The sequence below is a fragment of the Anomalospiza imberbis genome, chromosome 3 (genome assembly GCF_031753505.1).
Source record: "Anomalospiza imberbis isolate Cuckoo-Finch-1a 21T00152 chromosome 3, ASM3175350v1, whole genome shotgun sequence".
In the NCBI taxonomy this organism is placed as follows: Eukaryota; Metazoa; Chordata; class Aves; order Passeriformes; family Viduidae; genus Anomalospiza; species Anomalospiza imberbis.
Window position 1 is genome coordinate 77,675,293 of NC_089683.1, and position 10,295 is coordinate 77,685,587.

General features: G+C 44.2%; 1 protein-coding gene across 5 annotated transcripts in view; it reads left to right on the forward strand.

Annotated features, from left to right (window-relative positions):
- Nucleotides 1–9,925, forward strand: part of AGPAT4 (1-acylglycerol-3-phosphate O-acyltransferase 4) — a 70,459-nt gene extending 60,534 nt beyond the window's left edge. For all 5 annotated transcript variants that reach the window (XM_068185242.1, XM_068185241.1, XM_068185243.1 and 2 more), the window contains 2 exons: nt 846–1,044; nt 8,462–9,925. In XM_068185242.1, coding sequence (XP_068041343.1) covers nt 846–1,044; nt 8,462–8,553 — 291 coding nt within the window. In that variant the 3' untranslated portion in view covers nt 8,554–9,925. The remainder of the gene's footprint in view (nt 1–845; nt 1,045–8,461) is intronic.
- The last annotated feature ends 370 nt before the right edge of the window (nt 9,926–10,295 follow it).

Genomic DNA, 10,295 nt, shown 5'->3' on the forward strand with positions numbered 1-10,295 from the left:
CCATTTTTGATATCTTGGGTTGGTAAGATTAGTAAAGGCAATGCCATTCACCCCTGTGGGCTATAGAGGAAGGTACTGAATTCAAAGTCTTCTGTGCTTTAAAAAACAGCTGCTACAAAACAGAAAAAAACTACCCCCACCCCATTATCTTCCTTGTATTATACTTAGAGGTCAAGTCATTTGCTCAAAGCCAGTGAGAGATTTTGTGCTGTTTACACACTAAACTGCCTCTAGGGAGGTTCAGCAGCCAAACTTCCTACCACAAGTGTCATGGGAACAAGGTGAACAAGACTACATCCATGGGACAAAGGCAGGAGGGGGTGGTGTTCTTCGGAGTGTAGGACAAAATGATGCCTAGTCACCTTTTCTGACAGGTTTGTGGATGCTGTTTGAGAGCAGCAGTTGGAGAAAACAAGAGGGAATAGAGGATGCTGCTGAGTATGGAGCCCAGACACTTCACTGGCTTACCTGCAGTGCTTGGGCAGTGGCTGTGGCTCCTGCAGGAGGTTCAGCAGTGATGCCTGCACTGCTGCAGGAGTGTATATCCCATCATCCCTCCTGTTTTCCTAGGCTGCTATGCTCTCCAGGTATGGCATTTTTCAGGCTGCTGTGTGTAGGAGAAAGAAAGTATTCAAGCATCAGTGTATGCTCCCCCTTTCTTTTTTTTTCTTTTTTTTTCTTGACTCTGTGTTCATTGACTTCAAAGTACATGCTTTCCAGCCATCAGCTGGTGTTTGATCTTCCCCTGTGGTTACAAGCCTCCAGAAGGAGGAACATCAAAGCCAGGAATGGCTAGTTTTGTTGGCAGATGGGGATTTAATTGTTGCCCTCCTTTGTTCTACTAGGATGCATTCCAGGAAGAATATTACCGCACAGGAACCTACCCAGCAGTCCCTACAATACCACCCCGTCGACCATGGACACTTTTGAACTGGCTTTTCTGGGCCTTACTGCTGCTATATCCTTTGTTCCAGCTGCTCATCAACATGATCAACAGTGGATCATCACTGACACTGGCTAGTTTTGCATTTGTCATTATAATAGGTAAGTTTTCTGATACAAAGCGATTACTTACAGTGTAACTGTAATAGGATTTAGTGAGATTTGCTAAATATAAGGATGACTTGTGAATTCAACAACCCATCTAATATGTCCACTCTAGCCTGCACTAGGTTAAAAAGATTCTATTTTTATTTTTTTATAGTTGTACTATTTTTTGTAAGAGCTGCATACAAAATTTTCTGTTTCTGTAGAATTCAAACAGTGACTTCTCAGTGGGTTGCCTACAAAAGGCTTTCTTTTCTTGTGTTGTGTGCTGCTGTGTTCTACTTAAAATGCTTAGAAGAGAAGCACAAGGATAATTTATTCCTCTGAGAATGCTTTTGTCTAATCATAGTCTGATGTGTCATGTACTGGTAATCCACAATTTCATGATTTAAGCACAGCCTGTTGTGGCCATCTACTCTGACTTATGTAGCACAGAGCATGGACTGTCACAAGTGATTCCTACAGTTCCTGTGGCAGTTCTGAACTGCCTTGGTTCATATTTCAACTAGTATGATACTTAAGACAAGGAAGGAAAACAAAACAAGGAGCTGGCCCAAAGAAAGGGAGATCTTATTTGGTGTTCTTCATGGAGGCAGAAACCAGGTCAGTTTAGCAAATTGCATCATATCTGGGTGTCTGTGATTGAGTGCTGGTTTGAAGAATAAGTTCCCTTCCAGAATAAGCCATACATTTTTAAAGCATATACTGTCTGTTATTGCACTGACCATCACACGTATTTATTACTTCATCGCCTTCACATCTGTGTTTATTACAAACAAGTTTGGAAAAAGAAACAGAACTTCACAGTCTTCCTGGCTCTGAGAGAACTTGGATACAGAGCTGACTTTAAAAGCCATGTCCAGAATAACAACGCAGAGGAGATAGGAAAATATGGAACGTTTCCTTGTCTCAGAAGTGGATCTCTACTCTCTACCCAGGAAATTGTTCCTAGCACATAACATTTCTTTGCATTCTCAGAAGTCTGAATCTTGAGCTAGATTGATCAAGATTAACTAACAAACATCCTTTTAGCCATCTGTGAAGAGTTTGAGGTGGTAGGTACACAATACTCTTTTTCAGAAACTGCCCACCAAAACAAATGCTGCATTAAGCCCCTGTTGATGCTTCTTGTAGAGGTAATTGGAAAAGGAACAGTTTGTGTGTGTGTGTGTGTGTTTGTGCATGCATGCAGGCAGGAAATTTCCTTCATGATGCTTTGAGCCAGAGGAAGGAAAATGAGCGAGGATAAGGTCCAGCATAATAGTTGGTACATTAGGTGGGCAGGGCAGAGGAAAAAAAGGAATCCTGAGCTCTTTTTTTCATCTGGAGAAATTGTTGGTGCTTGTTACCTTGGAAGTGCTTTGTGTAAAATGTGTTAGAATTCCTTGGGGCAGCAACTACAACTTAAAAGCCTTTTTTTCCACCCACCTTGCTTGTTGGAAGTCATAAGCAGTGCCCCCTTCCCCTTCTCTGACTGGTGAAGAGGATGGGAGTGTGGAGTGAGCAATGTGGTTGGGGTGTGCTAGGAATGGGAGGCGATGGGCTCAAATACCTGTCCCTTGCAGAGAAAGGTGAATCTGCCTCCCCTGTGCTCCTTTGCAAAGTGGGTAAACAGGAGTGGGTGGGATGAGGTGTGACATCATTCTAAATGCTACTGCCTGGCAATTTGCTCAAGAGGACATTTGTTCTGCCTTTGGAAGAAATGCTGGCATAGTCTGCTGGATTGTGGAACGATGGCCTAATGGTGCACTGAAGCGTAGCTATTGCAAAATGGTTTGAATTTCTCATCTTTCCTTCAGCATTTTCCTCTTAATTCAGTTTCTCCATTCAGCAGACTGGTTGGTTGGGTGCCATTTCAAAGTGCTTTATGCCTTGTGTACCCTCCACAGGGAGCCTCACATCATTATTCAGGGTTTCTGGAGTTTAACCTCAGGGCTGACTGCTTTATTGCTTGGCACTGTAGCATTTGTGATGGTTTTGGATTTAGCCCTTTACCATTTAGCTGAGTGACACTACACCCCTCACCCGGCACCCTAAGCCTAATACAACCTTGCCATTAGTGACCTAGGTCACATCTTTCGTTTATCAAGAAGTGAAAGAAAGAACCTGTAAAGGAAAAAAGCTCCAATGCTACCAAGAATAGACAGCAAGAATGACCTTCTTTTCATTTCTTTCTCCTTTTCTTGTTCCCCACTTATCTTTCTTCTGCTTCTAGCCACAAGGAAATGTTAATAAGCAGGCTGCTCTGAGTCATCTCTTGAATGCAGTGATAATCCAAATGATTTATTCTTAGGTTATCTGGATCTACCAGAAGGCTACAGCAGCCTGCTGCCATAATGATCAGCAGCATTGGGTATGAGCTCCCAGGCTGCCAAAGCCCAGCAGAGAACACCTTAAGGGTGTGTGATGTGCTTTGCTGCCCCATACATGCCTACCCTGCCTGTGGGCAGGTGCAGCTTGCAGCCCTCTGCTGGCTATGCAGCACCTCTATGCTCAGCAGCAGCTCAGTTCTCATTCCACACCTGGAGTGACCAATCCAAAGGGCCTGCACTTGCCTGGGATTTGCCCTGCAGTGGAGGACCCGTGGTAGAGGCTGCTGCCTGATCAGACTCAGCCACCTTTTGCTGATGAGCAGGGAATGAGAAAGATGATGTCACTTATGAGCAGATAGCAGCCACTGAGAAGCTGTGGAGGGAAGAGAGACCGTGGGAGTGGAAGAAAGCTCAGCCATTAGTCAAACCAAACAAATCACAGAGCTGGGTTATCCTGGTCGCTTAAAACTGGATGTGTCATTGTGTGCCAAAAGAGCGACAGTTACCTTAGTATGTTGCAGTCTGTTTCTGTTTTGCCATATTCCTTTAAAATCAATGTTATTGCTAGTTGGGAATAATTGGTCTCTTTCTGTGGATGCAGGAAAAAACCTCAGCCCAAGCTGTCATGTTGACTTTTGTAGCCAACAGCTGAGTTTCTGTAGGATGGCCATTCTCCCCTAACTGTGTCCTGTATCCTAAGGGGGATCTCTGTCATGAACGTTCTCGATGTGGTGCAACCATCTATTGACAGAGGAGCAGCCAGTAGTTTAGTCTGCAGTTTGTCTCCAGCTTTAGGCAAGGGCTCCAAAGTGATTCCTGCAGTGGCTGGGAGACAGCAGAGCATGGGCACAAATGCAGCTTGGAGGTTGTGGCTCTTGGTGGCAGCTGGAACTGTCTGCCCAGCACAGCCAGTGCGTAGCAAAGCAGGGAGGACTGTGTTTGCTGCCTTTACAGTGGGAGTGGTAATTGGTACCTGGTGGCTTAACAATGTAAAAGGAAGGTTTTTCTGCAGACTGGAGGGATTTATCAGATGACAAAATCAGCTCTTCCCATTGCTCCTAGCAGACCTTTTCTCACTGTTTGTAACTGAAGCACACAGGTAGTGGTTTGGTTTTTTTCTATGGCACTTTGACAGCTCACCTGATACTCCAAAATCAGGAACTTTACTGCAGTCCCTAATAGCTCATTGTAGTAGATTGTTGGTTTTAAGGATGGGTTTCAGTACCTGATACAGGTGCAGATAAGCACAAAATAAACCTTTTGTGATTGAGCAGAGTAACTAGGAGGTCCTTTTACCTGGTACCCTCTGCATTGTTTCTAGATTGTCATTTGTCCTTTGGATAAATGACGGTCTGTCCTTTGGATAAATAAGTTTCTGCTTATTGTGCTCTCCAGTAAAACACTGACTGGCTTGTAAGTAACTGGCTGTTCAGGTGGGAAGAGCTCTAAGAAAAATGCTCCGCTTGAGCTGGAGTGGAAGGACGGTAATCCCTCAGACCCTAACTCTGAGATCTAAGAATGAATAACCAATGTATGTACAGCTCTGCTTGGTTCAGCTCAAATTCTTTCAGCCCTAAATAAATGACATTCTTTATACTGTGAATGCTGTCCCCTTGTGCTTTGCTGTGCAGCATTTCGGCTGTTTATACTCCCAACAGACATCACACTGTGCTCGTACCTTACTGCTGCTCTGGGACTAGGAGCCCTTTGTGAAACTACTTGAATCAATACAAGGCAGTTGCTGCTCCAGAGGATAAATGCTCACATAGTTTGAGGGACAAAAGTGTTCTGAAAACCAGCTTTAGTTTCACAGGACACATGGCAAGAGATGTAGGTACTTAGCTCACAAAAACGATTTAAAACTTGGTGCTGGTATTTTGGTGCTGAAGCAGTAAGCACGTCTGTCAAATATCAGTATCTGTACTTGACAGCAGCTTTTTTTTTCTCCTCCTCCTCCTGCTTCCCCAGTCTCATTTGGCTTCAAAGAACCAAATGCTGCGTTGCCTTTTATGTTTTGGTAACTTGTGTTGAAGAGGACACCCACCCTTCATACTCCAGAAGTAATTCACTGTAAAGCTGTCAACAGCAGTTAAAAGGGGAATGTATGCAAAAGATGAGGGGGTTTTTAAAGGGAGCAGCGGCTTTTGCATGTTTAATGCTAAAAGCATGGTGTCATCTGGGCTGATGGCACGGGGCCAGCAGCTACATATCAGTTCTAGGTGAGAGAAGCGTTCCCTCTGAACCAAGTGCAAGTAGTGATGAGCCAGCTGGGAGGCTGTGGGAGCTGCTGTGTGTACTGTGCACTGTGTGGGTGGGATCACACTGCAGACCTGGGGACATCACAGTGTCCAGGAGCAGAGTGTGGACCGCAGGGCTGGAGCACGGTGTGACCTGGGCAGCGAGGCTGGCGATGCCTGCAGGCTGAGATGAATGGAAGGTGAGGAGGGAACAAGCCAGCAGGGTTGTAATAAGTTTTACAACAGGATACAAACCATGTGCAGGATCATGCCTGTCTGGATTCTGCCTTTTGGTGGAGCAGCCAGATAGTCTGGCCTTTCAGCCTGGTGCCTAGAAATTGGAGGATTTGGGGTGGATTGTGTACTTTTTTTATGTGAGTATGTTGCTTGTTTCTTCTTCTTCATAGTATGTAGGATAGGCCCTCAATGGAAATGTCTGCCATTCATACAGTCTTTGGTTGTACAAATCTCAATTTCAATGCATAACCTATATAACTCAAGTGCAAACTATATGTGGGAAATTTTTATGCCCCCTGCCTGCTGTGCTGCTTATAGCACTTGCTGTGTAGTATAAAGGCAGGGCAACAGATGAGAAAAAAATCCTGAGTTGTAAAAGAAAAGGTGGAAACCTTTGAGCTAAGGTTTTGCTGAGGGATGAGCTACTACATGTGGAGGTGGTGATTTTCTTGGAGCTAAAATGTGTTCCAAGAAAGAAATTACACTCTTAGCTCTCTTGTCAGCTCAGCCCTCGAGCCCCCAGAACTTAAGCAGGCAGAGCAGGTCCTCGGCAATCTCCTGCATCTTTTGGATGCTGAGTAATGGTGGGCACAAAGATGCAGAATCTCAGTTACGTCAGTTTGCTGTGGAGTACTACAAGGATGCTTCAGCCAATAGCTTCTCTCATGCACTTCTCAGGGCAGTCTTAAACACTCACAGCTATGAAGTTAGGCACTGCTGATGTGAAGGTATCTCTCAGGTCTGCACTGAAGCTCCAGGAGAGCTGTGGCGAGGAGGCAGTGCAGGGACAGACCAGTGAGGCAGCCCAGCCTTACCCCACTTTGCTTCCACACGCTTGGCAAACATTAGCGGTCCTCTTCTCCTTGCACCCCACCTTCCCCAGGGTGCTGAGGGTTACAGGGTGAAATGGGGATAGAGGGCAGTGGCAGCTTCTGCCAGGGAGCAAAGGACAAAAAAAGACATCTTAACTGCTGAATTAGTTGGTTTTTTGTGTCCAGGCATTCTTGGAACAGGATGAAATCCCCAGTATGGTGTGTGGCTGCTGTAACAGCTGCTCTTATTTATGCTCTGTGTTCATCTCCAGATGCTGTTTCTATCCCTTGTGGTTAAAATCTTAATGATTTCATGCTTACTATTATGTTATGACCCCAGACTGCAGGCTCCACACTGATCTTTCTCTTGTGTTCCCCAGCTCATGGCCAGTTAAATGTCAGAGATGGTTTTCTTTCTTTTTTTCTTGTCTGTCAATGAGAGTGAAGCCCTTTGCTTGTCTCAATGGTGTGTGTTTCTATTCACGGACTGACAGTGGAGTGTAAGTGACAGCGAGTGCCCTCAGAGCCAGCTCCCTTTCTGGACTGTTCACTGCACAGTTCTTCTGCCTGTGAGAGGGCCCTGCTTTCCTGGCATCCACAGGACCTGAGGGCAGCCCCATGGGCAGACCAGCTTCCCAGTGTCCAGCCATACTGTCACATCACATGTGACTCATCCCTGGTATCCAGTTACCACTTGCTCTCTAAAAACTGCCAATTTACTGTCAAACTACACCGCACAAGTCTGTAGTGATGGCTCTTCGTGGCCCATGTAGTGCCAAGTAGCAGCTGGTAAAGCACAGGGCAGCACTGTTTACCAGCTGCCAGCCTCCTCCCCTTCCAGTGCTGAAGAGCAGCAAATGCCAGGACACAGCCTTCTATCAGCCCTGCGGTTCACAAGGGATGCCTGGTAGTAGGATGAAACCTCTGGATTCTCTTGATGATCTCATGCACTGACTTAACCATAACGAGTCCTTTGGCTGGTGAGAATCCAGAGTCATCTTAGAGAAGTAAAGACTGATGGGAACAAGACATTAAGAGCACTTCACCTTACTGTCACCATCAGTCAGAAAGAGTGGGATTGGGAGGTTCGTGGCTTTCTTAGGTTTGTTTGGTTTGGGTTCATTTTTTTTTAAGTATTCTGAGCAGAGAGAAGATGTTTGTGACTTCCTAATAGGTTTAGGCCTGAAACAAGCATGGCAGTTCTGAACGTGTACAGTAGCTGAGCAGAAGCTTGAGGAATAATAGATTTTGGGCAGCTGAGCCCCTTTACAAAGAAACCAGATGTGTGAGGGAAGGAGTTTAGGTTAAGTTGCATTCAACTTAGTCACTTCAAGTGCTACAGATAAATAAATAAAATAATCCTTGCACATGGTGAATTATTACTGAATAATCTACAAAAGTCTTTTAAATTAACCTGTTTTCTTGTAATGGACTTTTTCATGAACTACCATTAACAAATACCACAACTTACATTTTTTTTTGTTTATCAAGATCTGAAGTTCCCTTGCGCTTGCTTGTGCTCTTTCACACGTGGGGCTGTTGAAAGCCAGCAGAATTCCCTTCCCATGGCACTCAGGGCTGTGCACACCTGTGAGTCTCACACCCATCCTGGTTCCTTGTAGCCTCTTTCCTGCTGATGGGAGGGGATGTGTCCAGCCTGAGGCTCTTCCTTCATGAGATGCCATAGGCAAATAAGTTGATGTGGAAGTGTGGGAGCATCAAATGCACCTTTCATCCAAGGTCTCTTTCATGATGCTGCACCAGTACAGATCTTCAGACCCAGCCTCAAGCAGCTTTAACTGTGTTTGTTTTGCAGCTTCTGTTGGTGTCAGATGGATGATCGGGGTTACAGAAATTAACAAGGGCTCCACCTACGGCAACAATGACAACAAGCAGAAACAAAAGTAGCACCTTCAGAGACTGCTTCAATCCAAAGGGAACAAATGCAACTGCTGAAAACTCTTAAGTGCATATCAGTCCTTCAAGTGAGATCAGAGGATGAATAATTGCTGTGCATATCTGAATTTGTGCTCTGTTGTTTTCCTCTGGGGTTTGGGCTGGATGATGTGCTGGAAAGATGCACTTCTTTGTATACTCTCAGCAACAGGTTTGCCCATGTGTGGTTGGTTTGTTTTCCTATGAAGTGTCTTAAGTTTTGAAGAAAAAAAAAAAAATTCCAGCGTGCTTGTATAAAGAGACTCTACCTGGAAACTAACCAGAGGTACAAGCTTTAATGTCAGAAGATTGTTACAAGATGATTAAACTTGATAGTTGTGTAGCTCACACAGTTTAACAACCATAATCTGTCAGTGTTTAAATACAGTACAGCGGGATGCTGTGCTTGGTTATAGCAGTATTGGACTGAAGCAGCTCTGCTGAACTGGCAGAACTACAGTAGAGTTTTTGTACATCCAGAACTTATTCCCACAGTGTTCACTACATGAGTCTTTCAAAACTTCAGCCAGACCCTGGACATCCAGACACTGGAGCATGGCAGTAGCAGAACGTGGATCAGAATTTGGCCTTGTGGCCTGAGCAGAGTAAGTTACCCACTGCCCTCTCTTTCCCCAGGCCATACATCCGAGGGATAGATGAAACTTGTAATTCTTCAGAGTAAATGTCATTTTTAATTTGGAAAAATTGAAGTAGTAAAATTCCTTTTGGCTTTAAATGCTACTTAAAATTCCAGGCCATCCTAACAATTTCAGAAAGAAAATAACTGGGCATGGTGTGGTGAAATAATGCAAAGTGTGCGTTACAATATATGCCCCATACCCATACTGTTGTGATCCTAATTAACCTGCTTGTCTGTCTTTTCTGATAAATTAGTTTACTTGGTGCCTCATAACAGTCAGCCTGAAGTAACAGTAAATTATTTTCTTCTGAGGAGGATGGGGAACTAGGAGAGAGACCTAGGACAGTGGGTATGGCTGATTTTTTTGTCTGTCTTGATTTGACACCCTTCTGAATTAAACTAGAATCAAGCTCTGAGGAAAGAGAGGTTGCTATGACATTCCCAGTACTGATTTCAGGGCAGCTGCCCCTGTTTTTAAACTTCCAGAGTTAAGGATCTGCAGGTTACTAGAAACAACTTGTTTAAAGCAGAAAAAAAAAAAAAGGAAAAGTGGGAACATTAACTAACAGCAAATATGATTGGAAAAAAAATCCCAATTTTTTAAAGTCTACAGATCCTGACACTGAGCAGTGGCGATTATGATTGACACTTTCAAAGACAGTCCATCTTCACTCAGCATAGAGCCAAACCATGACAGTCTTTAGTGAGGAAAGTGAGTAGTCTTACTGGTATAAAAACTGGTATAGCTGGTATAAAAACATTGCTCTTTTCATATAGTAAGACTGAGGCCAGAAGAAACAGGCTAGTACAACAATATGAATCATTCCATGGAATATGTATTTGCTGTTCAGTACATCAGATAGTCTAGAAACTCACCTTTTTAATATGCAGCACCTAAAAAGGTCAAATAGTGCTTTTAGCATGGGACAATAAGTGAAGTTCAGGGATAGTGAAGGCAGTAACATTTACAACATTAAGGAAGGCATAGGCAGTGTGAGAGACTGCTTTCAGGGGCTTTTTGCCTCACACATCTTGTGTATACATGCATTCCCTATGTTCTGAAGCTTTCAGAAGC